This window comes from Grammomys surdaster, unplaced genomic scaffold (genome assembly GCF_004785775.1).
Source record: "Grammomys surdaster isolate TR1022 unplaced genomic scaffold, NIH_TR_1.0 125946, whole genome shotgun sequence".
Taxonomy (NCBI): domain Eukaryota; kingdom Metazoa; phylum Chordata; class Mammalia; order Rodentia; family Muridae; genus Grammomys; species Grammomys surdaster.
In genome coordinates this window covers 2,377,171-2,404,360 of record NW_021620768.1, presented here as the reverse complement: position 1 = coordinate 2,404,360, position 27,190 = coordinate 2,377,171, and the positions used below count along the sequence as shown (strand labels likewise).

The window sequence follows — 27,190 nt, the reverse complement described above, 5'->3', positions numbered from 1 at the left end:
GGCAGAGGCAGGCAGATTTCTGAGTTCAAGGCTGTCCTGCTCTACAGAGTGAGTTAGTTCCAGGACAGCCAGGGCTACACAGAGAAACCCTGTCTTGAAAAACAAAACAAAACAAAAAAACAAAAAACAAAAAAAAAGAAAAGAAAAAAGAAAGAAAAAAAAAGAAAGAAAGTCAGGGGCTGGTGATGGCTCAGCAGTTAAGATCACTGACTGCTCTTCCAGAGGTCCTAAGTTCAGCTCCCAGCAACCTCATGGTGGCTCACAACCATCTGTAATGGGATCTGATGCCCTCTTGTGATGTGTTTGAAGACAGCGACAGTGTACTCATACAATAAAGTAAATAAATCTTTAAAAAGTCAAAAGAAAGCAAAAACAAAAACTGGGAAACTACCTCTAAAGATCCAGAGACAGAAGAACAGCATTCTATCACCGGCAGCTTGGGCTTTTGAGAAAAAAAAGAGAGAGAGAGAGCAAGTCCTCAGGGCTAGAGAGCTAGCTCAGTGGTCAATAGCACTGGCTGCTCTACCAGAGTGAACAAAGTTCAAGTCCCAGCACCCATATGGTGGCTTATAACTCTCCCTAACTCCAGTGCCCTCTTCTCACCTCTGCAAGTACCAGGCACACACATAGTTCATAGAATATACATAGGAAAAAACACCTCAGACATAAAGTAAACACATAAAATGTATAAGTAAATAAAAGTTGAAGTTTCACTAAGGAGTTTAAATGTATTTCTTTTTTTTTCTTTTTTTTTTTGGTTTTTCGAGACAGGGTTTCTCTGTGGAGCCCTGGCTGTCCTGGAACTCACTCTGTAGACCAGGCTGGCCTCGAACTCAGAAATCCACCTGCCTCTGCCTCCCAAGTGCTGGGATTAAAGGCGTGCGCCACCACCGCCCGGCCTTTTTTTTCTTTTTTTTGGTTTTTCAAGACAGGGTTTCTCTGTGTAGCCCTGGCTGTCCTGGAACTCACTCTGTAGACCAAGCTAGCCTGAACTCTCGAACTCAGAAATCTGCCTGCCTCTGCCTCCCAAGTGCTGGGATTAAAGGCATGCACCACCACCGCCTGGCAAATGTATTTCTAAAATGGAGAAACTTCGAAGGACTTTAAACAAGTTTCAGAGTTTCATGTGGGTTGTAGAAAGTTTTCTTTTCTTTTCTTTCTTTCTTTCTTTTTTTTTTTTTGTTTTTGTTTTTTGAGACAGGGTTTCTCTGTGTAGTTCTGGCTGTCCTGGAACTCATTCTGTAGAGCAGGCTGGCCTCGAACTCAGAAATCCGCCTGCCTCTGCCTCCCAAGTGCTGGGATTAAAGGCGTGCGTCACCACTGCCCGGCCGGCGTAAGTTTTCTTGAAGACTGAAAAAATAAGTTTGTCTGGGAGAATTTGCTGGAGACTATTTTTTTCTTTTGAGACAGAGTATTTCTATGTAGCCCTGGTTGTCCTAGCATTCACTATATAGCCCAGGCTGGTATCAAATTCACAGAGACCCACTTGCTTCTGCCTTCCAAGTGGTGAGATTAAAGGACTGCAACACCATGCCCAGCAGATGTTGAAAATTATTTTTTTCTATATATCCAAAATGTGTTTATTGGGAAGGTTCCCACTCATCTTCAATCAGGGGCTTTCAGCGCTGCTTCCTCCTGAAGGAGCATCCTTCTGTCAGCCTTGCTTTTTCACCTGTAGGCTGACAGAGGACAGTGGAGCAGCCAACATACAAGACTACCGTTTGTGCATGGCTAAAGACCGTGGTGATTTTATAGCATCCTGGGCATTTCACATCCATAAAGTAGGAATTGGGGCTCTGCACCAGGCGCTTTTTCTTGTGTTTCCTCTTCTCCTCCTCTGGAGAGGGATGAAGGAGATCCTTTGCCAGAGGCATGTTCTCGTAGGGAGGTCGTCACCGCCAGAAAAGGGTTGAAAATTACTTAAAACTTCTGAAACCAGGTAGAGTGGTACACGTTTGTAATCCCAGCACTTGAAGTGCAGAGGAAAGAAGACCAGAAGTTCAAGACCAGCCTGAGCTCCAGCTCATGTCAAAAACAATACGTAAACTTTCTGAAATATTTTTGTTGGAGGTTATGAGGGTTTAATCTAAGGCAGTGGCTGTAAGAAGTGGAAAGAGGCTACGATGTTCTACATTTAAAGCACATAAAGGCATGTAGTAAGGTACTTCCTTGGTTGTTGATCTGTTTATAGAGATGAACCATCGACTTAGCTAAGATTTCTGTGCCCAGTTTTGCATCCTTGGCATGTACTCAGTGAGTGGTTTTGATAAAGGTTGTCTTAATGAATTAGGAATAACATATTACAGGAAGCAGTTTAGAGGCTCTCTGGCGTAACAAAACACCTAGGAGAGTGCTGAGAAAGGACGTGATCAGAACAGAAGACCCTGGGCAAGGATGGGAAAGAAGAATCTCAAATTCCCATTCTAGCCCTGACCTTCGGGAGGTCTCCCGGCTACATATGCCCTGGTGAATTTCTGGCCTCCAGAAGCAAGCCCTGCAATTCCCCCACACACACCCCCACAGAGCCCCGGGGACCCCCCCCTAGCCACGCCCTCTCGGAAAGTGTGGGCAGCAGTTGGGCCAGCGGCCCGCCCCTCCCTGTCTCGTGCAGCCCTCGCCAGGGGGCGCAGTGCCCGCACGTCTGTCGCCTGCACACGCCCCCTGCGCCCCGGGCGCACGCGGGTCCGAGCTCCCCTGCCTGGGCTGCGCTCCCAGGGACCTGCGCGCCCGCCATGGCCGTGGACCGGTTGGGGAGGCCCTGCGAGTGAGGGCCGTCATGGAGGAGGAGGCTCGGCCTGCGGCGGGGGCCGGCGAAGCTGCGACCCCTGCACGAGAGACGCCTCCTGTGGCTCCCGCCCAGGCCCGCGCGGCCTCAGGTGGGGTGTCGGAGTCTGCGCCCGAGCCGAAGAGGCGACAGCTCGGGACATTGCTACAGCCGACCGTCAACAAGTTCTCTCTTCGGGTCTTCGGCAGCCACAAAGCGGTGGAAATCGAGCAGGAGAGGGTGAAGTCCGCCGGGGCCTGGATCATACACCCCTACAGCGACTTCCGGTACGGTGGGCTCAACCGGGAGAGCGAGGGACACCAGTGCTACCGGCCGGGTGGAGCTGCAGAGTCACCTTCTCTAACCTAGCCTGGGAATTCTAGGCGGGTTTCCCCGAGGTCCTCTATGTTTTGTCCGGTTAGGGAAACATAAGGGACAGCATACATACATCACATCAGGTAATCTCCGAGGACTTGGTGCATCCAATGCAAGAACCCCATGGACCACAGAGAGTATCGGAGTTTGGAAACCTTGTCTCTTTTCAGTACTGTTTTCTGGGGGTGTGGGAAATTATATCATACCCCAAAGCTGGGAGACCTGAGGAAGAAGCCTAGTTCCACTCTCTACCACGCTTACCCACACACTAAGCACTTACCCAATTTAACAGAACAGATCAGGGACGCTGAACTAGAGAGGCTGGGAAAGCTGGAGAGAGGGTCAATCGGGTCCGCAGCTCTGTTTGCTGTCCGTGGTGCTGAAGGCGGAATGCGGCGGGGCATGGCGGGTACTCAGAAAGATTGGGGGTGGGGGGGAAGCAGGGGCTAGGGCCACCGCCCAGGTGTTTCCCATAGAAAAGGGACAGAGAGTGGGGATGTAGCCATTTCACAGTCCCCTTCAGGCTGTACGTCTACATCAAGGTCGCTAGGGGAGAAAATCAGCCCTGTCCTTGGGGACGGTGAAGGACAGCTTTCAGTTGAAGAAATGAGGTGTGTCTCTGGAGCCTAGGAACACATCTGAGGCCCAGACTGTATCTTCCATCCTCAAACATTCACTCCCTGTAAATATTCCTTCAGTCTGCGTAGTTCTTTCCAGTCTTCTTTATTATTTCACCCTCACCTGCCTATCTAGTCTCCAGCAGATGCCCTCCCCTCCCCCAGTTCACCCTCAAATATATCCCAGAAGCCATATCCCCCTCAGAGTTGTGTTGCTTTGCAATCCTCTACCACATCACCCGCTGGGCTTGTGACTGCCTGTGAGTCAGGCTGTGAAGATGCTCTGATGGCGCGGCCAATCTTTCCTCCTCTCTCCCAGTGTCTCACAGTGCGAGATTTCTCCTCTGCAGCTGTGGAAGGGGAGGAAGAAACATCAGGGGTTTGTTGTTGAGCGAAAGCATTCGAATGTGAGGGGAGTTCAGGGGTGGGTCTGGTCTTGGGGACTAACAAGCTTTTTCGGAGGTTGAGAGGATTGACTTTTGCAATCAGAATCAGAAGGGACTGTGTTTGGGACTTATGCTGGGATTAGCCCTGAAACCATCATGTGTACTCCAGTGGTTTTTTTTTCTCTGTTGTCCACTGCTTCCCTCCTGACCTCATATCTACACAGTTTCTTCTAAGGCAATGTAGCTTGCCCTTGCCCGTCTCAGCATGCACTGGCAGCCTGGGGGAGGGAAGGGGTGTGAGCACAAGATATGATGCCTTAGGATCTCCCGGGGAGTCCTCTATGTGCATAGCCATCTGAGGTGCTGTGGAGGGGATGGGCATCCCTGAAAGGCCCAGTTTAGATGAGTGCAGGGCAGCCTCTTCCCACACCCCCTTCCATGGCAGATCCCCACCTACAGGAAATCAGCATCCTTGTTCTAGCCATGTTGGAACAGGAATGCAGTGGGAATGATAGAGAAGGGCAGGACAGCCTAGACTAGAAATAAAGACCTGGAGATAGGAAAAAAATTTCAAAAATCTGAAGATAAGGAGTGGATGCGCCATAACAATAGCTACAGTTTATGTAGCAATGCCATGCCCACTGTCTCTGGAAAACTTCCTGACAACCTGGAAAGATCAGCATAGGCTTCCCAGCTTTAGAAAATTACAAAACAGTCTTGGTGCCAGTGTGTGTGTGTTGTATTTGTTTGCTTGTGTGTGTTTGTGGATGTGTATGTGAGTGTGGTGCGTGGGTGTATGCAGCTGTGTTCATTCTACTTTTTGAAAAAAATTAGATTTATTTTATGTGTATGAATGTTTTGCCTGCATATAAATCTGGGTATTAAGTGCATGCAGTGACTGAGGAGGTCAGGAGTGGTTCAGATCCCCTGGCACTAGAACTACAGATGGTTGTGAACTGGCATGTGGGTGCTGGGCACTGAACCTGGGACGTCTGCAAGAGCAGCAAGTGCCTTTAACCACTGAGCCAGCTCTCCAGCCTGTGGGGATGTGATTTTTGTTTTTGTTTGTTTGGCTTTTGGTTTGTTTCTTGGTGTGTTTATTGTTGTTGTTATTTGTTTGTTTTTGTTTTGTTTTCTTTGAGATGGGGTTTCTCTGTGTAGCCCTGGCTGTCCTGGAATTCACTCTGTTTTTGATTCAAAGATCCACCTGTTTCTGGTTTACAAGTGCTGGGATCAAAGGTGTGCACCCCTACCACCTGGCTTTATCTCACAATCTTTTTTTTTTTTTTTTTTTTTTTTTTTTTGGTTTGGTTTGGTTTTTCGAGACAGGGTTTCTCTGTGTAGCCCTGGCTGTCCTGGAACTCACTCTGTAGACCAGGCTGGCCTCGAACTCAGAAATCCACCTGCCAAGTGCTGGGATTAAAGGCGTGCACCACCACCGCCCGGCTTTGATCTCACAATCTTCCCTCAGATCCAGTGTTGACACTTTACACAGGGGAATGACAAACACTAGGAATTGATGTTAGATCCTCAAACATGCTAGGCACACCTGTTACCACTGAACTATACCTTTATTCCTACATTCTAGATTCTGTGGTACTCAACCTGCCAATGTGTGTGTGTGTGCACACACACACAAATATATCATTGTGTGTTTGACTTCCTCATTCTCCGTGGAGAAGGAAGACAAATCTCTCTGTGATTTTTTTTTTTTTTTTTTTTTTTTTTTTTTTTTTTCAAGACAGGGTTTCTCTGTGTAGCCCTGGCTGTCCTGGAACTCACTCTGTAGACCAGGCTGGCCTCGAACCTCGAACTCAGAAATCTGTCTGCCTCTGCCTCCCAAGTGCTGGGATTAAAGGCGTGAGCCACCACTGCCTGGTGATTTTTTTTTTTTAACTTTGATTTTCTTTTTCTGCTCTGTTTCCTTTTTCCTTTCCTCATTTAGGGGCTGTTGGAGTTTTGGTTATTTGCCTCCTTGGTCCTTTGGGCCATCATTTTTTATCTCTTGATTTTAACTTGTAGATAAAGAAAATAGTATTAAACAGTAAAAATAATTTTGCCATAAAAATAAAATAGAAAGGGGCCAGTAAGATAGCACAGCAGCTAAAGGTGTTTGCTGTACAAACCCAGTAATCCGAAATTCAGCCACTGGAGGAGAGAATGGATCGCACAGGTCACACTCTGACCTCCGCATAATAATACTAATACTAATAATAAATAAATAAATAAATAAAATAGAAAGGCTTAAAAAGTTTCACCACGCCAGGCAGTGGTGACGCACGCCTTTAATCCCAGCTCTTGGGAGGCAGAGGCAGGTGAATTTCTGAGTTCAAGGCCAGCCTGGTCTACAGAGTGAGTTCCAGGACAGCCAGGGCTATATAGAGAAACCTTGTCTCGAAAAACAAAAAAACTAAAAACCAAAAAACAAACAAATAAAAAGTTTCACCACTTTTCAGTGTCCATTTTAGAACTTTGTGTACATGGAATCTTGCTTCCTTTACTCAACGTTAAAAATGTGAGATTCAGGAGCTGGAGAGAAAGCTCAGTGATTAACAGCACTCTCTGCTTCTCCTGCTGACTAGTGTTCATGGTACTGAAAGGTACTCTTGCAAGATACCAGAGGAGAAAGGTAACCAACCACCAGCCTCGCTTCATACAAACCCTGTGATCTACAGTGATGGCCTGCCTGTATGAACATTGGTGCAATAGCAGCACAAAGGTTGTGGATGTAACCAACAACTATGTCATCAGGTAGCTTTAAGGCTTACTCCATGAGGTGCAACCCATGCCTAACACTTATTAGATGGCCAAGAACCTGAGACTAGATGGGCCATGGAACCATGAGAAAATACTGTTTTTATGCTAAAGGAATGTAGCAATAAAATAATCCCAGGCACGTACAGCTACACTCATTGTCTTAGTCATTGCTGTGAAGAGATGACATGGCCAAGGCAGTTTATAAAAGAAAGCATGTAACTGGGGGCTGACTCACAGTTTCAGAGACTTCGTCCATTATCATCACAGCAGGGAGCACGTCGCTGAGGTAGGCGCTGAGGTAGTCGCTGAGAGCTGCATCCTGTTTCACTGGTTGAAAGACAGAAAGAGAAGCTGGGCCTGGTGTGCGCTTTGAAAACTTTAAAGCCCACATTTAGTGACCCACTTCCTTCAACAATGACATACCTACTCCGACAGGACCACACCTCCTAATCCTTCTGATCCTTTCAAGCCCTTCTACTCCTAGTGACTAAGCATCCAAATATGCGGACCTATGGGGACCATTTTTATTCAAATAATGACACTTGCTCAGCCAATGTCAGAAAAGCTTCGTCCTCAGGCGGTGATGACGCACGCCTTTAATTCCAGCACTTGGGAGACAGAGGCAGGCAGATTTCTGAGTTCAAGGCCAGCCTGGTCTACAGAGTGAGTTCCAGGACAGCCAGAGCTACACAGAAAAACCCTGTCTCGAAAAACAAAAAACAAAAAACAAAAAAACAAAAAAAAAAAGAAAGAAAGAAAGAAAGAAAAGCTTCATCCTGCAGTAGCTGGGGACACAGAGGCCCACAGCTGTGGGGCATATAGTATAGAAAGTGAGAGGCCTTGGAACTCTCAATCCTAAACAACATGTCTCCATTAAATGCCTCCCCCTCAGGACTCAGGCAACTATGCAAAAGAGGAAGCAAAAAGATCATAAGAGCCAGTGTGGATAGAATATACCAAGGCACCAAGGAACAAGACTGTCTAGATGTAAGAGGGCTGACACAGGGCTGGAGAGATGGCTCAGCAATTAAGAGCACTGACTGCTCTTCCAGAGGTCCTGAGTTCAATTCCCAGCATCCACATTGTAGCTCTTCTGGTGTCTCTGAAGAGAGCAATGGTATACTCATAAGCATCAAATAAATAAATAACTCTTTAAGAAAATTATATAAGAGGGTTGACACACTATGAACTCCCAGGCAGATAATGCATGGATATTCACAGGTTTAAACCAGCGTTGATAGGGAAAGTGGGCACAAGTCTCCATCTGTAAACCAGAGGCTGTCTCCACTTTACAATCTCAACCTCTTGCTCAAAAAGCAGGGGAGAGTGGGGGTGGGGTAGGGGAATTCTCCAATGGTGTCTCACTGGGTATACAAACCTTAAAGGCAGGCCACATGTCAGCAGTAGATACCTAACACAAAATGAATTCAGTGGTATTTTTGGAAGATGTTTGTCTTATAGTGTTTTGTCTGGGCATTTTCTTAACTTTACATTTTTTAAAAAATATATATATTATGGTATCAGATTCTGTATTTTTATGGGATTTTGTGTATGTGTATGAATGTTTATGTGTCTACAGCTGTCTGTATTTCTTGTGCTTTTTCTTTGGCACCTTTTTTCCTGCTGACTTATTTTGTCCTATTATTTGTTTGTGTGTTTAGTTGCCTGTTTGTTTTCTTTGTTTTAAAAAAAATTATTTATTTTATGTTTATGTATACTTAGCTATCTTCAAATATACCAGAAGAGGGCACCAGATTTCACTACAGATAGTTGCGAGCCACCATGTGGTTGCTGGGAATTGAACTCATGACCTCTGGAAGAGCAGTCAGTGCTCCTAATTGCTGAGCCATCTCTCCAACCCCACCTCTTTGTTTTCTAATGAAAGAGAGAAAGAAAGGTATGGGTTTCAGTGGGTGGGAAGGAGAGGAGGATTTGGAAGGAGGTGAGGAAGGAAACCCATGATCAGAACATGTTGTATGAAAAAATATCTATTTTCGCCGGGCAGTGGTGGCACACGGCTTTAATCCCAGCACTTGGGAGGCAGAGGCAGGTGGATTTCTGAGTTCAAGGCCAGCCTGGTCTATAGAGTGAGTTTCAGGACAGCCAGGGCTGCACAAAGAAACCCTGTCTCAAAAAAACCAAAACAAACAAAACAAAAAAAGAAAGAAAAAATATCTATTTTCAATAGAAATTAAAATTATTTAAAAAAAAGTAAGTACTGGCCACCCTTGTAGTGGATGTGTGCTTGACTTCCAGCTCCACACGGGGCTTACAGTCTTCTGTAACCCCAGTTTTACGGATCTGCTACTGTCTCTGGGTCTTTGTGAGCACATGGTGTACTAACATATGTTAGGGAAAAATACCCACACATATAAAATAAAGGTAAATCTCTCTTTATTCAAATATGAGATTCGCCGGGCGGTGGTGGTGCATGCCTTTAATCCCAGCACTTGGGAGGCAGAGACAGGCGGATTTCTGAGTTCGAGGACAGCCAGGGCTACACAGAGAAACCCTGTCTCGAAAAACCAGAAAGAAAAAAAAAAGAAAAGAGATTCATGTATGCTGCTTTACAGTGTTCCAGGCTATGGATATATTTACTTCTATGTATTATGCCTATTTATCTACTTTTTGTCTGAGTATGCGTATGTGTGTGTATGTGTATTTTGCCCACATGTAAGTCTGTTGTACTCTGTTTGCCTGGTGCCCCTAGGGCCAGGAGAGAGCATCAGATCTGATGGAACCAGAGTTATAGATGGTTCCAAGCTGCCATGCAGGTGCTGGGAATCAAACCCAGGTCCTCTGCAAGAACAGCCAGTGCTCTTAACTGATGAAGTCTGTCTCCATCTCCATTTTCTACTGGTGGACATTTGAGTTGACCCCAAGTTTAATCCTGCTATAGATATTACTGGTTCTATTTCCTGGCGTGCATGTTCCCATTATATAGTGGGTCGGTCTGATACTGCTTGTATCCTATAGCTAAAACTGGTTTCTCGGGCTAGAGAGATGGCTCAGTGGTTAAGAGCACTGACTGCTCTGCCAGAGGTCCTGAGTTCAATTTCCCGCAACCACATGGTGGCTCACAGCCATCTGTAATGTGATTCAATGCACTCTTCTAGTATGTACCTGAAGACAGCTGCAGTGTACTCATATAAATTAAAAAAAAAAATCTAAGAAAAAAATAAAAACAAAAATTGGTTCCTCAAGGTATGGTTGCACCCGATGAACAGATGCTCACATATAAGAGGTGCCATGTGAACCTTCTCCCCGATTTAACTGGTCAGTAAAAGGCTAGAGCCTGTGATTGGGCAGTGGAGGGAGTAAGGTGGGACTGAAGGTTCGAGAGGGGGTTGCAGATGGGGGAGAGAGAAGATGATGGACAGAGAGGAGGAAGCTGCCATGGACCAGAACCACAGGGCCAGGAGAAACAGCAAGTAACAAGGGGCCTTAGCTGGGGAGTAAGCTAGACTAGCCCTAGATCTGCCCAATCGAGGCATTTGGCTTATAAATAAGAAATCTGGACCATGTGTCTTTTATAGGAGTTTATTATACCATTAATTCCAACAACTCCATTGAGTGTTTATACACAAGGGAACGGAGTTGCAGAGGGTGATTTTCTACCAAATAATACTCTCTTCCCAAAGGGTGGTTCCAGTTTTCGCTCTCAGGAGATTTAAATGACGTTTTTATGGCTTTGTGATCTTGACCACTCTTCGTTGTCTCAGATTACGGGCTGTCAATCAAGCTGCAGGAGTGTGACAGGATCCTGTTCTCTATCCCATGCCCACTTCAGGTTTTACTGGGACTTGACCATGCTGCTGCTGATGGTGGGGAACCTCATAGTACTGCCTGTGGGCATCACGTTCTTCAAGGAGGAGAACTCCCCACCCTGGATCGTCTTCAATGTCCTCTCTGACACGTTCTTCCTGCTGGATCTGGTGCTCAACTTCCGAACTGGCATCGTGGTGGAGGAAGGTGCCGAGATCCTGCTGGCGCCAAGGGCCATCCGAACGCGTTACCTGCGCACCTGGTTCCTGGTTGACCTGATCTCCTCCATCCCTGTGGATTATATCTTCCTAGTGGTGGAGCTGGAACCACGACTAGATGCTGAGGTCTACAAAACGGCACGGGCCCTGCGCATCGTTAGATTCACCAAGATCCTTAGCCTGCTGCGGCTGCTCCGCCTCTCCCGCCTCATCCGCTACATACACCAGTGGGAGGAGGTGGGGTGGGGAGGTGGGCAGGGGCTTATCATACTCCTCAGAAAGGTTCTATGGGTGGAAGTCCTGGTGATTCTGTGGGGTGGGGAAGATGACGGAGGCTTCCAAGTGTGAATTCTTTGCAAAGTTGGTGGGAGAGCGGCAGGAACAGAAGGAGAGTCCAGGGAATGAGGCCTGGGGTGAGGGTGGGGGTACAGAGCGGTGGGCAAACACGGGTTAGTTGATTCTTGACTGGAGGATTGGGTATAAATAGGAGGTGCCTTTTCCAGAAGCAAGGTTTAGTGACTCAGTGTATACTCTGCCATTTTATCAGTTCTGACAGTGTTACCGAGCTCTTTTTATTTTGAGATAGGACCTTACAAAATCGCTCATGCTGGAGCCTGGAGAAATAGCTCAGCAGTTCAGAGCACTGGCTGCTCTTCCAGAGGACACAAATTCAATTTCTAGCACTTACATGCTGGCTCACAACTGTCTGTAACTTCAGTTCAAAGGGATCAGACACCCTCTGGCCTCCACGAGCACCTGGCATGCATATGATATGCAAACATATATGTAGGCAAAACACCCATTACCATAATTTTTTTAAAAAGATTTATTTGTTTAAGTTATATGAGTACACTGTTGCTGTCTTCAGAACACTAGAAGAGGACATTGGATCCCATTATAGATGGTTGTGAGCCACCATGTGGTTGCTGGGAATTGAACTCAGGACCTCTGGAAGAAGAGTCAGTGCTCTTAACCGCTGAGCCATCTCTCTAGCCCTTGTTTTGTTTTTTTTAAGACAGGGTATCTCTATGTAGTCCTGGCTGTCCTGGAACTTACTATGTAGACCAGGCTGGCCTTGAACAGAGATCCGCCTGCATCTGCCTTCTGAGTACTGGGATTAAAGGCGTGTACCGTTATACGTAGCTCATTTTTTTTTTTTTTTAATTTGAAAGGAAAAAAAGTTGCCTAGGCCAGCCTTAAACTTCTGATCCTCCTGCCTCCACTTCCCTGGTAGCTACTTTAAAAAATTTTTAAATTCAGAGATACTGGGAAAGGGAGAGGGTCAAGGGGAGTTTGCAAGGCTGGGACTGGAGGGATGAGCAGAGAGGGGTTCCTGTCCACAGCAGTGCTTCCTCGGACTCCTCAGATCTTTCACATGACCTATGACCTGGCCAGTGCAGTGGTTCGCATCTTCAACCTCATTGGAATGATGTTGCTGCTGTGTCACTGGGATGGCTGTCTTCAGTTCCTGGTCCCGATGCTGCAGGACTTCCCTTCCGACTGCTGGGTCTCCATGAACCGCATGGTGGTGAGAAGTCCCCCCACCCCTGCTCTGGTACTCCTGGGCAACAGGGATGACCATAGGGAGCAGAAGGTAGGAGAAAATCCAGAAAGAAGGTAGAAGGAGATGGGATGGGGGGGGGGAGGGAGAAGGGTAAGAAACCTAGACAGAGGTAGTGCTTGTGTGTTAGAGGGGTCAGGCGAAGAAGGAGACCTAGGTAAAAACAAGGCTCCCCACCAACAGAGGAGACCCCCTTTGCTTCACACACCAAACAAATGACTGCCCGAGAGGAAGGCCTGAGGTAGAAGGGGTATGCAGAGTGTTGAAAGGGAGAAAGGGGGGCAGGTAGAGAATGAGACTCAGAGGGGCCCAAGCCCTGTTCTGCAACATACTCTGCCCCCCAGAACCACTCGTGGGGCCGCCAGTATTCCCACGCCCTGTTCAAGGCCATGAGTCACATGCTGTGCATTGGCTATGGGCAGCAGGCACCGGTCGGCATGCCTGACGTCTGGCTCACCATGCTCAGCATGATCGTGGGCGCCACGTGCTATGCCATGTTCATCGGTCACGCCACCGCCCTCATCCAGTCCCTGGACTCTTCCCGGCGACAGTACCAGGAGAAGGTCAGCAGGGATAAGAGGCGGGAGGGGTAGGCTTGGAGAAGTGCTGGGGATTGTGTTTGATGGGCCCCTGTGTCCTTTCCTGCCTCATATCCATTTGTCCCATACACCTGTGTGAAACACATTTGTGACTGTCCCTATGCCTCTGTCCTTGGACCCCCCTCCTCTGTCCACAGTTGGGTTTTTCTGTAACTATTTAGTCTTCCCTGTATCCACCACTCTCTGTCTACTCCTTGTCTTTCCGTGTGTACCTGTGTATCCCACGTCCATCACCTCTGGGTCCGACTCATTCTGTACACTGCACCCCCATTGTTTTGGCCCCGTGTCACCACATCCTTTTCCCACTGGCAACTGGCGCTGCGTCTCCAGTACAAGCAGGTGGAGCAGTATATGTCCTTCCACAAGCTGCCGGCTGACACACGGCAGCGCATCCATGAGTACTACGAGCATCGCTACCAGGGCAAGATGTTTGATGAAGAGAGCATCCTGGGGGAGCTGAGCGAGCCGCTTCGGGAGGTGGGGCCGGGCTGCACCTTGTGGGAAGGGCTTTTCTAGGATCTGGGCTTCTGGATGTGTTGCTTGGGTTACAAGGGAGTGGTTATCAGATGCTCCTGTGGGACGAGGGACAAGCCTTTGAGGGGAGGTGGCTTTCTGGGCATGGTCTTATGGGAGCAAAGGCTATCTGAAAGGGACTGTAGGATGCCATGGTGGAAAGTCTCGAAAGCCGGTTCTCAGGGAGGTCCCCACACAGGTTGCAGCATCTCCATCCATTAACAGATCTTGACAGGTGGATGGGTTTTCTGGAGACAGAGGAGCTTGGTGGGGGCATCTTCCAGCAGGGGGCAGAGCCTGTCTGATAGGCCCCTCCTATGTCCAGGAGATTATTAACTTCACCTGCCGGGGCCTGGTGGCCCACATGCCGCTGTTTGCTCATGCTGACCCCAGCTTCGTCACCGCAGTACTCACCAAGCTCCGTTTTGAGGTCTTCCAACCTGGGGATCTGGTGGTGCGTGAGGGCTCCGTGGGCAGGAAGATGTACTTCATCCAGCATGGGCTGCTCAGTGTGCTGGCACGAGGCGCCCGGGACACTCGCCTCACTGATGGATCCTACTTTGGGGGTCAGCAGGCCTCTGGGAAGGTGGGGGGTCATGGCATTGTACAGACTGCAGTTGTTCCCTAGGGTCAGGGCCCCACCTGTTGGTGTTACAAAAATCACAGAACAACCCTTACCCAGACCTCATTGAGTCTGATCCAGGCCTGAAGCTCTGTGTTTTGTTTTTTCTTTTTTCTTTATTTGGTTTTTCTTTTTTTTGTGTGTGTGTTTTGTTTTTTGTTTTTTGAGACACGGTTTCTCTGTGTGGTTTTGGCTGTCCTGGAACTCACTCTGTAGACCAGGCTGGCCTCGAACTCAGAAATCCACCTGCCTCTGCCTCCCAAGTGCTGGGATTAAAGGCGTGCGCCACCACTGCCCAGCTTTGTTTTCTTTTCTTTTTTGAGACCGGGTCTATTATATAGCTCTGGCTGTCCTGGAACTCACTATTTAGGCCAGGCTGGCCTTGAACTCACAGACATCCACCTGCCTTTGTTTTCCAAATGCTGGGATAAAAGGCATGTATTACCACACCCAGTGGCTGGTTTTTTAAGTTTTATTTTTATTTTTTTTTAAAGTTTCTCAGGAGAGTCTAGTGTATGGCCAGGCTGCCAGCTACTCGGCCAGCAGCCCTGCAGGATTACTAATGACAACATGCAAGGATCCTGTGGGTTGAGGGCAGGGCAGGGATGAAGCAGAGCTCTCCCACGGACTTAAGCTTTATGGAGCTGTCTGGAAACCCAGGCTGTGGCTTTAGAAAAAGTGCAGCCAGCCACTGCCCAAGGTGACTTGAGGCTCATGCAACCTGCCAGCCCTAGGTGCCCCCCACCATCCAGCATCCCGTCAGACCCACTTGGTGTCTGTTTGGCCTGCTTTTCTCCTGCCAAGTAAGGAGTAGGGTACACCCTGGGACAGAGAGATAGAGCTGGGGTTGGAGTTAATGTGTAGAGTAACTGAGAACATCTGGGACCGGCAGACCTGTTTGTTATAGAGAATTAAAAGGGGAGCAGCCTTCCAGATGTGCAGACAGTGCTTAGAGCAAATAGGGACCTTACACCAGGTAATCTTTCATTCTCCCAAGTCTAAGGACGAATCTGAGGGTGCTGGGTTAGCTGCTGCGGCCTAATTGGGGGTGGAAGCTCTGGGAATGGGGGGCTCTGAGCCTCTTCCCCTACTTTTGCAGAGATCTGCCTGCTGACTCGAGGTCGGCGAACAGCCAGTGTAAGGGCTGACACCTATTGTCGCCTCTACTCGCTCAGCGTGGACCACTTCAATGCAGTGCTTGAAGAGTTCCCAATGATGCGCAGGGCTTTTGAGACTGTGGCCATGGACCGGCTTCGGCGCATTGGTGAGGCCTGTCTACTCTGTCTGCCCTGGGTCCTGGCTGGGCCTCATCTCCTATTCATAGCAAGGAGCCTAGCTTTGGCACAACACCCCAACCTGCCCAGTCCCAGCCCATGCCTCCGGCAGGGTGTTAGCACTGTTGCACACTAGTCTTACCCCTAGCAAGAAATAGTCATGGAGCTGTCTCACCAAACCTGCATTCCCCATGTCCTCCTGGGTACCAGTCCTTAACCTCGCCATGTTTTGATTGACACCACCTTCCAGCTGCTATGGCCAAGCATTCTCTCCATATGTCTGAGTCCCCATTACCTACTCCTCAGACTCCCTCACACTGGTTATGCAGCCTCCATCTTAGATTCCTTCCTTTTTCTAACTTCTTGGTCCTGGGACAACTTGTAGGCAAAAAGAATTCGATATTGCAGCGGAAACGCTCCGAGCCAAGTCCAGGCAGCAGCGGTGGCGTCATGGAGCAGCATTTGGTACAACACGACAGAGACATGGCTCGTGGTATTCGGGGTCTGGCTCCTGGCACAGGAGCTCGACTCAGTGGAAAGCCAGTGCTGTGGGAACCACTGGTGCACGCGCCTCTGCAGGCAGCTGCTGTGACCTCCAACGTGGCCATAGCCTTGACTCACCAGCGAGGCCCTCTGCCCCTCTCACCTGATTCTCCAGCCACCCTCCTGGCTCGATCTGCTAGACGTTCAGCAGGCTCCCCAGCCTCCCCACTGGTGCCTGTCCGAGCAGGTCCTCTGCTGGCCCGGGGACCCTGGGCGTCCACTTCTCGCCTGCCCGCTCCACCTGCCCGAACCCTCCATGCCAGTCTATCCCGGACAGGGCGTTCCCAGGTGTCTCTGTTGGGCCCTCCCCCAGGAGGAGGTGCTCGGAGGTTAGGGCCTCGGGGCCGCCCACTCTCTGCCTCTCAACCCTCTCTGCCTCAGCGAGCAACAGGGGATGGCTCTCCTAGGCGCAAAGGCTCCGGAAGTGAGCGCCTGCCCCCCTCCGGGCTCCTGGCCAAGCCTCCAGGGACAGTCCAGCCATCCAGGTCATCAGTGCCTGAGCCGGTTACCCCCAGAGGTCCCCAAATTTCTGCCAACATGTGAAATCCTAGATTACACTGGCCTTAGCTATTGGCACGCAATACTGTGTGCCTGAGGGTAGACACCCCTTGGGGAAAGCTGTGGGGATCGAACATACTGCCCTTTACTACCACAAAGCTGTTCTGTGTCCTCAGCTCAAAGCAGCTGCAGCCTGCTAATCCTAATCACACACCCATTTGTCATAGGTACCCAGTGCCTACCATGTTCAAGGCACTGTGCATCCACTGCCAAGTAGAAGTGACAACGCCCGTTAACAAGGGTGTCCCCCGGGCCGTGGTCCTGCCGGGTGCAGGCTTGGCCCACCACCCTGCCTTTATTAAGCACAAGTACTTGCTGCCTCCATCACTGCCAAGTCACTAGATGGCTATCTCCCTGTCAGTGACCCTGCAGGTTGTGCCCAGTGTGTCCTATTTTCCCGTCCCCTTTGTCGTAGCTGGGTACCATCAATTATCTAGCACAGCCAACACATGTCTAGGGCCCTGGGCGTGAACATCTACCCTCCCACTGCCACGTGTGGGCCCTCCTTGTCTCTACCAAGTGAGAACCGGAGTGTGCCCATTGTAGTCTGCCCTCCCTCTGCAGCTCCTGTATGGACGCACTACTTTTGTAAGCTAGAAGCTGCTCTTCACTGTGCTCATTGCCTCAGTGGTGGATGCCCCTACAGCTAAGGGATGCTTGGCACCTCCTGACTGACTGTGCCAGTCTAGGCTCCCCCCAGGTAGGGGGCAAGGGGCTGAATCCTCGTGTGACCTTTAATCTTTCCCTCTTTGTCTTATTCAGTCGTTTATTAATTTTATTTATTCATTTGCTAATTTGACTTATTCACTTTATTACTTATTCCTTTGTCCTACCCATCTTCTGGTGGGGGGCTGGGGGACATCTTTGTGGTCCTTGCACACTGCCATCAGCAGCGATATTCAAACTTGCTGTGTTGAGGTAGTGGAAAGAGGGAGCAGCAGGAGGACTGCATATTTTTTTTCCTCATCTGGGTTTGCTGTTGGTGCTGAAGAGGAGAGCCTGGAGTAGCCAAACCTAGAAAGGATGGGCCAGCAGCCCCTCCACTTTCTCAGGGACAAGAATAATCCCCTGCCCACCTGCTCTGTCCCCTTTCAGAAGTATACTGTAGCATTGGCAGTTGGGGCCAGGACCTCACATCTCCTTGGGTGGGAGATCCTGGGATTCTTTGCCTGTGGGAGTTGTTTTTACAATTGCACCCAAACTGTTGGGTTTAAAAGAAAAGATTCCTGTTTGCTTCTGATCTGTATGTGGGAACAAAGTGGTTGTGGAAGAATTTCTGGCTCATCTGACCCAGCAGAGCAGTGGGCAGGAGGACAGCCAGATTAGTGGCTTGTAAGCTTAGCTCCATGGTTTGTGGAGTCAGTAAGAAAATAAGGCTGCTTAAAGTCCAGCTGGTCGCTCGTGCCTGTAGTCCCCACCCACAAGAGGGTCAGGCAGGAGGATTTCTAGTAGTTTCAGGCCAGCCTGAGCTACACAATGAGACCTTGAAGACCTTGAATCAAAAAAAAAAAAAAAAAGCCAGCCTGGTTTAGTTCTCTCCAGTACACATCTACCCTAGTTTTCCCTAAAATGTGGCACTGTGCTCCTTGAAGGAGTATTCTGCCCTGACTTGAGGCCATCAGGAGATGACACTTTGCTAGGGAACTGGTCATGAGTGTTATATCAGAGGACAGAGTGTTTTAAAATAATGGTTCTATGGAAATTGGACAAGATCACCCTGTTCCCACTCCCTCGTTCTAATGACTGAGACCTGGGAGGAATTGAATTAACCAGCTGGGCTGGGATTAAAGGCTCAGAGCATCTTAGAGTTCAGCTGAGCGGATTGAGACGGGGATATACAATTGATGCTGCTGGTGGCCAGAGCATAACTGGACAGACATTCAGGGCCTGTGTGAGGCACCAGAATGGGGCTAGATGGCAGATGTAGGACTATGGGAGGGGTGTGGGTTGAAAAAAAATGGGGTGCAACTAGGTCAGAAAGGAGAGAGGCGTTTCAGGATATGCTCAGCACCCGCATAATGTTGGTATAGCCAGAGCCAGGTCGCCAGCCTGTCACCACAATCACCAGATCACCAACACGGAGGAAGCCGCGGAGCTTTCCTGGTGGAGAAAAAGCCATTACCATCCACCACCTCAAGGCCACCTTCCCTATAGGGGAGAAGGAAACTGAGGCAGTGGTTTGAGAGGATGTGTGTGTGGAGGGATGTGGTATACTGTTTACAAGCATTAAGCCTTTGCACCCATGTGGCTGCATGAATGGGAGGAACAAGGACAGTCGTGGCCATGACAACTATAATTAAATTTAGTTCCAGCTCTTCTAGCTTTGTCCTCCCACCTCTTCTTGCTCCTGTGTCCTACTAGGTTGTGGCAGACAGCAGCAGGGACTTCTCAAGTCTCACTCCTTTCCTCTCAGCTTACCCTCCCTGCTTAGAGTCCAACACATCCATCTTATGACTCCTAAAAGATTTTTGGACCAGCTAGGACAGGCAGAGCCTTTGAGTCAGGGCAAGAAGACAGGCTGGGGAGCAGAGGGCAAGGCTCACCACTTTCAATGCCAAATTGGACCCTTCGATCCACATCATCTGCCCAGATGGGCTCTGGAGGCTCACGGTAGAGCAAGGGGAAGACTCCTCGGGACAGGTGGACCTGTCGAGCAGCTTGGGCAGAACGAGTCACAGCAATGACAGCTGCCCGAGGTCGGTAGCGAGATAGAAGCTGAGCTGAGCTGTATGAAGAAGAGGAGGTTAGCTCAGAGTGTTGACCCAAGAAACAGGAGTTTGAATTATCGTTCCAGGTGTCACTAACAAACCATGTGGCCCTGGATAAGTTATACTTCTCTGATCTTTGTCTTTCTCATTGTGTGTTAAGAATACCTATCGTGCTGCAGAGATGGTTCAGCCACTACCAGCACATGCTAGGTTAAGTTTTCAGCACTGGTACCGTGGCTAACAATAGTTTTTTTTTAAGTCCAGTTTCAGTGGCTCTAACACCTTCTTCTGGACTCTACTGTCCCCAGACATGCAAATGGTGCTCAGACATACAAGCAGGCAAAATGTCAATCCATATTAAAAATAATAAGATAAATGTAAAACCTGGGCTAGAGAGATGGCTCAGTCCTTAAGAGCTCTTGCTGCTCTTCAGAGGACCTGAGTTGGTTCTGAGAACCCACATCAAGTTCCTTACAACTGCCTAACTCCAGCTCCAGACGGTCCAACATCCTCTTCTGGCCTTAGGGCGGTACAGGCACACATAAAAATAGTAACAAATCCTCAAATTAGAAAGAAATGTAAAACCAGCTAGACATGGTGACACATGCCTATAACCCCAGCCCTTGGGATAGAGGCTGAAGGTTAAATTCAAGGCTCCTTCAGCTATAAAGTAAGTTTCTGGCCATCCAGGACTAATGAGACTGTATTTCAGAAAAATCCTATCAAACAAACCTCACAAAAGAGTAAAACTGTCTAGGAAATATATGTTTATATCATACCCAACCTCCATATGACACAACCATTTGTCTTTTGTTAAGCCTCACAACCCCATGGTGGGGGCAAATGGAAAACCCACACAGACCTACGGAGCCAGAGGTGGCTTGTGAGGCTCGAGTACGTTACTTCGGGTCTCACTGCTAAGTTTGAGAGAAAATCCTCAGCGCTTGGGTTTATTGGGTTCTTTAGCAACACTTTAGCCCAGTGGAGACCTCTCTGGCCCTGGAATTCAAATGTCCTAAATGTTCACAACGTGCTTGGCTTGTGACCTTCTGCGTCTCTGGAGCTCACGGGCTCTGGTTCTAGAGTACCCAAGAGCCTCCTCTCCTGGCCTCTAGCGTCCATGGCTATCTCTTTTCTTGCCGTAAAGCAATACTTTTTATCACCCACTGTGTCAGCCGCTGCCGCCGCCCAAAGCCCTGTTTCCAGTGCATTTCTCACCGGCCAGTCTTGGTCAGCACAATGATGGCTGCCGCACAGCACTTGAAGGCAGCCTCCACGGCTCCAATTGCAGTGACCTCTGTTGGGTCACGGCTCAGCGGCGCTGCCCTGCGTAACTCTTCAAACAACTGGCGGTGGTACACAGCGGCCTCTGCCTCCCGGGCAATCTGCAGGCACCAGTAGGTCAGGTTGAGTAGAGTCACTGGGGTTCCAGAGAGGTCTGTGTCCCTGGCCCATCAGCTTTTTGGGACTGAGTTCCTACCGCATGTTGCATCTTTACGGCCTCCACCGGGAAACTGCCCTTGGCGGTCTCCCCAGACAGCATAATACAGTCAGCCCCATCCAGCACAGCATTGGCCACATCGCTTGTCTCCGCCCGAGTTGGTCGAGCCTTGGTGATCATGCTCTCCAGCATCTGAATGACACCATGGATGTCAAAGCTGTAGAAGTCACATTCTGATTGGGGACTCTGCCCATGCTATTTCTCTGGCACCTGCACTCTTAGGATGCCAGATTCACAGTGAGACCCTGGAAGTTCACGTCATCATCATTCATGACCAGACAACAGACAGCAGCATGTAGATCTAAGGTTGCTCAGCACCTTTAAAGCCCAGCCCAAGGGTTCACTCCAGACCTGTGTGGCGCAAACGACAGGCTTGCCAGCCAGATTGCAGCGTCCAATCATCATCTTCTGAGCCAGGAAAACCTTCTCGGCTGGGATCTCAATGCCCAGGTCACCCCGAGCCACCATGATGCCGTCGCTCACTTCTAGAATTTCATCGAACCTGGAAGGATGGAGGAACCCAGGCTAGGGCAGAGCCAGGTGATGCCAGGGAAACAGTGTGTAGAAGATGGCCAAAGGGAAATAGAGGGCTGATGGGACCGAAGACCAAGCCTCACTTTTTCACGCCTTCGTGGTTCTCAATTTTGCTGATAATTTTGATGCCTTGTCCTTCTGGCCCCAGGGCAGCCCGGACTGCCACCACATCACTGGCTTTCCGTACAAAGGAGGCAAAGATGATGTCCACATTATGCTCCACCCCAAAGCGCAGATCCAAAAGATCTTGCTCAGACAGCCCAGGCAGGTCCACTTCGGCGTTTGGCAAGTTCACACCCTTCCTGCTGCCCAAGATACCACCGTGCTCCACCTCGGTTACCAGTCCCTCTGGGTCTGCGGGTACAGAGAGAGCCAGTGTCTGTCAAGGCTGACTCAGGATATAGGTACAGCAGAGGGAACTCTTAAGCTTGAGTCCTCAAGAAATCAGGACTTCTGAGCCCTCCGCCCCACTCCACACACACCAAGAAGAGGCATCAGATGCCCAGCCTCAACCCATGGTAACAGCAGGGACCACTAGGACAGATGGGAAAGCAGACACCACTAGGGGACGGTGTGGATGGTCTAGAGCAGACAGAACATGGAAACCAAAGAGAGGAGAAAGTACCCAGTGTTGGCATTTCCGTACCGATTTTCCGCACCACTAAGGAGATGAGCCCATCATCAATGTAGATGCGGCCCCCGACTGCAACGACCCGGGTGATATTGTGGTAGTCCACCCACACTGTCTTTGCATCGCCCCTTGTCTGGAACTTCGGATCCACAGTCACCAGGACCTGTGAACCCTTCACAATTTCCACCTCCGACTCTGGACCCTAGAGGGGTGGGGTGGGCAGAGAAGCCTGAGTTTCACAGGTGGACCCTGACTAGCGCTGACCAGCACTGACCCTCTCTCCCGCTCCAGGGCTCTCATACTCCTCCAGGCCCCAGACAGGGCAGACCCAGAGGCTTCTCACCCCCTGCAGGACTCCAGTTCGTATCTCAGGTCCCTTGGTGTCCAGGGCGATAGCCACAGGCCTGTAGCTGAGTGGGGAAGTTGCAAAGCTCTCAGCTGCCTCCCGAATGTTGGCGATGGACTCTGCGTGGTACTAGCAGTGTGTGTGTGTGTGTGTGTGTGTGTGTGTGTGTGTGAGAGAGAGAGAGAGAGAGAGAGAGAGAGAGAGAGAGAGAGAGAGAGAGAGGTTGTAAGGCAAAGTGGTCAGACCTAGGGCATTCTCCAGCTCCACCCTCTATGACTTCCGCACACCTCATGAGAGCCATGGGAGAAGTTGAGTCGTGCAATGTTCATCCCGGCCTTGATCATCTCCTTGAGGCGGTCCACAGAGCGTGATGCCGGCCCTGGAACCAGAGACCACTAAGAAGGTCATCTCAAACCTGACAGCCAAACCCATCTGCAACATCGGAGAGACTCCCCCACCCAGGAGTCCTTCGAAGTTCCTCTACTCACAAACTTTTTGCCCACTCTAACCAGTATACACCGCCTTGGGAAGGCAGCATTGGGGTGTCTAATCTCAGGCAGGGCTTAGGGACCGATGTTAGCAAGTGGCCTGACATTAAGTGCCACACTGTGGAGGTTACTGTAGGCTGTGAAGTATTAGAACACAAGGCAAGTCAAAGAGACGCTTTGAAAGCTGAGTGGTCTCACTGAGAGAGCTGAGGTCTGTCCCGGTCTCCATCCTCACTGGCCTGCAGCAGCAGCAGCTTTTGATGGACACTCCTCGGATCCCTCCCCTTCCCTGGCTACCTTCTCTGCTGCTCTGGAGATACGCAAGGCAAGAAAGTGCTCTAGCACTGTGTGCTACACCCTCCTTTGTGTATCTTCCACCCTTCCTCCTATCAGTCCTTCCTTCTGAGACAGGGTCTCTGTGACCCAGGCTAGCCTTGGATTTGCTCTGCTTCTGAGGATAACCCTGGGCTTGCTTTTCCTGTCCTCACCTTCCCTGTGCTGGAGTTATGGGTGTGCTCTACTGTGCCAAATTTATGTAGCTCTAGGGACTGAGCGCAGGCTTCATGAACACTAGGCAAGTATTCTATCAACTGAGCTACATATCCGCCCTCTTTCTCCTTGAAACAGGGTCTCATTTAGCCTAGGCTGGGCTTGAATTATTACTATTTATTATTATTATTATTATTATTATCATTATCATTATTATTATTAGTGTGTGTGGTCAGAATCCACCATGTGGGTTTCAGGGATTGAACTCAGGTCATCAGGCTCCATGACAAGACTTTATCTGCTGAGCCATGATGTTTGGGGACTGGTGTGTGTGTGTGTAGTGTGTATGTGTGTGTGTGTGATGTGTGAGTGGTGTGTGGTGTGTGTGACTGGTGTGTGTGAGTGATACATGTATGTGCAGTGTATGTGTATATGATGTGTAGTAGTGTGTGTGGTATGTGTGTGTAGTGTGTGTGTGATGTGTGTGTAGTGGTGTGTGTATAGTGTATGTGTGTGAATAGTGTGTGTGTTTGTGATGTGTGCATGTATGGTATATGTGTGTGATGTGTGAGTGGTGGGTGTGCTGTATATGTGTGGTATGTATGTGTGTAGTGTGTGTGCAGAATGTGTGTGTGTGTGTGTGGAACATGTGTGTGATGTGTGAGTGGTATGTGTGTGTATGTAGTTAGTGTACGTGCAGTGTGGTGTATGTGTGTGCATGTGGTATGTGTGTGAATGTGTGGTACGTGTGTATTTGGTGTGGAGTGGTGTGTGTCTGTCTAGCCCTCAGCTCTCATTGTTTGTGCCTTTGCTCCTCTGTGATCCCAACTGTCCTTGTACTTGGAAGGCTATCTGTGTGCAGATGACATCTTTCCTTTTTCTTATTACTTTTTGAGATAGAGTCTCTGATTAGCCCATGTTGCGCTCAAATTTACAATAATCCTCAGATTTCAGTTTCTCTAGTGTGGGAATTACAGAATGAGGCGCCACACTTGCTGATTCCTATTCATTCATTCATTCATTCATTCATGAATGAATGAATGACAGGGTTTCTCTGTGTAGCCCTGACTGTCCTGGAACTCACTCTGTAGACCAGGCTGGCCTTGAACTCAAGAGATTTGCATGCTTCAGCCTCTGGAGTGCTGGGATTAAAGGTATGTGCCACCACCGCCTGGGCGACTCCTATTTTATATCTCCACCACTCTCCTAACCCTGGAGCTAAGTATCTGGCTTCTTGCTGTCCTTGGCTGTTGAGTGTGTGACTCACATGCAGTCTATCAGGAAATTCCCATAGCTCAGCCTTGAAATACTGCGTTTAGAATGTGCCACTTCTTACTATCTCGGCTACGGTGACCTGACGCATTGCCGGTGGGAGCAGCCCTGTCCTCGCCCTCATTCAGCAGCTCAAGCTCATCTATCTCCTCAGCAATGGGGAACTGAGGCAGAATAGTGAAGAGTTACAGTCTAGCCTGGGATACAGGACAAACGACTCTCTATTAACAAACTGAAAAGCCAAAAAGAAAAGAAAAACCAGAGCAACAGGTATCATGGTACAAGGTTGTGTGACCTCGTCAGCAAGGCTGAAGCAGGTTGACTGTAAGGTCACAGGTAGAGAAGGAGTCAAGGCTAGCCATAATCCAGTGAGATTGTGTCAAAATAAGCAATACAAAGAAAGCTGAGGGTGTGAATCACGTGATAGAGTCCTTGCCAAACCCGCTTAGGGGCCTAAATCCAATCTCAGTTCCACCATCTCCTAGCACACACACACACACACACACACACACACACACACACACACACCCGTCTCTTCATCCTCTCCAGGCTTCCTTTGGATCTGGGCATTGGCTTCCCTTTGCTTGGACTTCTCTTCCCCCAAATATCTGCAGAACTCTTTCTCCTCCTTTCTTGCTGTCTTCTTCATTTTCTCCTCTTTCTTCTCTTCCTCCTCCTTTATTTATTTTTTTATTTTTCAGAGTGTTGGGTAGCCTAGACTGATCTCAAACTTGATACATAGCAGAAGATGGCCGTGAACCTCTGGCCCTCCTGCCTGCACCGCCCAGTGCTGGCATTACAGGCCTGTTCAGTACAGCTAGCTTTACATGATGGCTGGAGTGTCATTTGGGGAAGGGAAGCCCTCTACCAGCTGGCTAGATCCCCAGATGCATTTTTGTTGTTGTTGTTTTTGAGACAGGACTTCATGTTGTAGAGCCAGCCAGCCTCAACTTCTTAGCAATCCTCCTTCCTAGACATTCAGAGTGTGGGGGTTACGGATGGGAACCCACCACCATTCCCATTGTCCTTTTCCCTAGCTGCTCTGGTCCCCGGTTAGGACCTCAGTCTTCCCAAGCTCTCACACCTCATATTCCTGACTACCCCTCTTTACTCACAACTTTCTAATGACTTCCTAACACACTGAAGTAGCTTTTTTTTTTTCCTTTTTGAAACAAGGTGTTTGTTTGTTCATTTGTTTTATGTAGCCCTGGCTGCCCTAGAACTCACTATGTAGACCAGGCTAGCCTCAAACTCACAGAGATCCACTTACCTCTGCTTTCAAAAAGCTGGGATCAAAAGCTTGGGTCACCACATCTGACTATGAATTAGAACGTTTTAATAAATTATTGCTTAATATTTATTGTCCCACCTGCTAGACTGCCTGTTCATTTACTTGTCTACCCCAATTCCAAACCTTGTCTTCTAGGTACTCAGCAAGCATTTGTTAAGCTAGGTGCAGTATCACTTACCTATGATCTCACCAGGCTAAGATGATATAACATATATCGTCAACATATGTCTCTGGGCTATATAATAAGGTTGAAACAATCCAAGGCTACCTGAGACCCTGTCTCAAAAACCCAGCCACAAGTGGAACAAGGTGGCATATGTCTTTAATCCCAGCCTAGCACTCAGGAGGAAAAGGTAGGTGGATTTCTGAATTTGAGGCCTATCTGCCCAACAGTCAGAGCTACAACATGGAGAGACCCTGTCCAAAAATAAAAGCAAATAAAGAATAAAACAAAACAGAACCCCTGCCCCTAAATCTCACAAATATTTGTTGAATGAATGACCACGGCAAAGATAGCAAAGGAGACACCTGAGCCATGCGGGTGGCCCTGTGTGGCTTCCTGGGGTTGGGTGGTCTTACCAATGGTGGCAATGATGCTGGTGCTCCGGGCAGCCACAGGCTCCGAGTCAATATCCAGAAGGCAGAGATGTTCCAGAAAGGTGTCCGCCATAGCTGCGGGCAGTTGCTGCTGCTGGAAGAAGGCAGTGCCCAGCTCCTGGGTCAGCTGGGCCACACTCGCACGTCGAAGGTATCCTGCTGGGCCTACGGTAGATGGGGACTCAGGATCTTGCACAGACACCCTGCCTGTCCTCCATGTGCTTCCTGCCAGTGCACCCTGTGTCCATTCAGACCTCCAACTTGTGTGAGGCCTTCCTTCAGTCTGAGTATCACACACATTACTTTGTCTCCAGGGTCCTATGGAGCAGGCTGTCAGGCTTGCTCTATCCCAACTTATAAATAAAGAAAAAGACGGAGAAAGAAAATACATTGTCTAAGAAAAATGCATCGTCCAAGGAAGACAATTCAAATCTAGGCCTAGCTCCAAGCTGAGTCCTTGCTATGCCAGCTACAGAGACCCTCCCCCGCCCCAGACCCCTGCAGATCATTCAGCCTCAACACTCCCAGAGGCCTCCTTCAAGCCCGCATCATTATCGAGGCCTGGAATCACTCAGTCATTTTTTCTAATTTTCTTGTTTACTTCGGTCCAGCTCTAGGCAACCTCTGGCTTCCCCACTCCCCTCCAAGTCCCTCCATTGCTGCTCCATCTGCCCCCCCCCCCGGGGGGGAATCCTGTAGCTTGACCCAGCCCCTCTCAGTAGAGCACCCTGTTTAGAAGCACCTTCCATACTGCTGCATACCTGCTGTGCCGGGGGAATCT

At 49.2% G+C, this 27,190-nt stretch overlaps 3 protein-coding genes across 3 annotated transcripts; 1 reads left to right on the top strand and 2 right to left on the bottom strand.

Moving 5' to 3' along the window:
* Nucleotides 1-1,604: 1,604 nt before the first annotated feature.
* On the bottom strand, nt 1,605-1,888 carry LOC114608990 (40S ribosomal protein S27-like). The gene has a single exon (XM_028753132.1). The coding sequence runs from the start codon at nt 1,872-1,874 to the stop codon at nt 1,620-1,622; it is 255 nt and encodes an 84-aa protein (XP_028608965.1). The 5' UTR covers nt 1,875-1,888; the 3' UTR covers nt 1,605-1,619.
* A 796-nt stretch (nt 1,889-2,684) lies between these two features.
* On the top strand, nt 2,685-17,346 carry Hcn3 (hyperpolarization activated cyclic nucleotide gated potassium channel 3). The gene is made up of 8 exons (XM_028753082.1): nt 2,685-3,051; nt 10,690-11,119; nt 12,249-12,410; nt 12,788-13,006; nt 13,373-13,519; nt 13,881-14,121; nt 15,277-15,441; nt 15,837-17,346. Exons 1-8 carry the CDS (start codon nt 2,777-2,779, stop codon nt 16,535-16,537), a joined length of 2,340 nt encoding a protein of 779 aa, XP_028608915.1. The 5' UTR covers nt 2,685-2,776; the 3' UTR covers nt 16,538-17,346.
* On the bottom strand, nt 17,339-27,167 carry Pklr (pyruvate kinase L/R). The gene is made up of 11 exons (XM_028753083.1): nt 27,152-27,167; nt 26,392-26,574; nt 22,560-22,651; nt 22,270-22,401; nt 21,942-22,128; nt 21,379-21,649; nt 21,113-21,263; nt 20,741-20,893; nt 20,479-20,645; nt 19,096-19,277; nt 17,339-18,652 (listed from the first exon to the last, which is right to left on the bottom strand). The coding sequence occupies exons 1-11, from the start codon at nt 27,156-27,158 to the stop codon at nt 18,546-18,548; spliced, it is 1,632 nt and encodes a 543-aa protein (XP_028608916.1). The 5' UTR covers nt 27,159-27,167; the 3' UTR covers nt 17,339-18,545.
* Between the last annotated feature and the right edge of the window lie 23 nt (nt 27,168-27,190).

Excerpts from the sequence above, each read along its gene's own strand:
- Pklr (XM_028753083.1), bottom strand. Across the intron at positions 22,652-26,391 it reads CAGCATCATTGCCACCATTG|GGCCGGCATCACGCTCTGTG; the intron begins GTAAGACCACCC and ends CTCTGGTTCCAG. Across the intron at positions 21,650-21,941 it reads CTTAGTGGTGCGGAAAATCG|ACCCAGAGGGACTGGTAACC; the intron begins GTACGGAAATGC and ends CTGTACCCGCAG.
- Hcn3 (XM_028753082.1), top strand. The coding sequence starts at position 2,777 with ATGGAGGAGGAGGCTCGGCCTGCGGCGGGGGCCGGCGAAGCTGCGACC. Across the intron at positions 12,411-12,787 it reads TCTCCATGAACCGCATGGTG|AACCACTCGTGGGGCCGCCA; the intron begins GTGAGAAGTCCC and ends TCTGCCCCCCAG. Across the intron at positions 13,007-13,372 it reads GGCGACAGTACCAGGAGAAG|TACAAGCAGGTGGAGCAGTA; the intron begins GTCAGCAGGGAT and ends CTGCGTCTCCAG.
- LOC114608990 (XM_028753132.1), bottom strand. The coding sequence starts at position 1,874 with ATGCCTCTGGCAAAGGATCTCCTTCATCCCTCTCCAGAGGAGGAGAAG.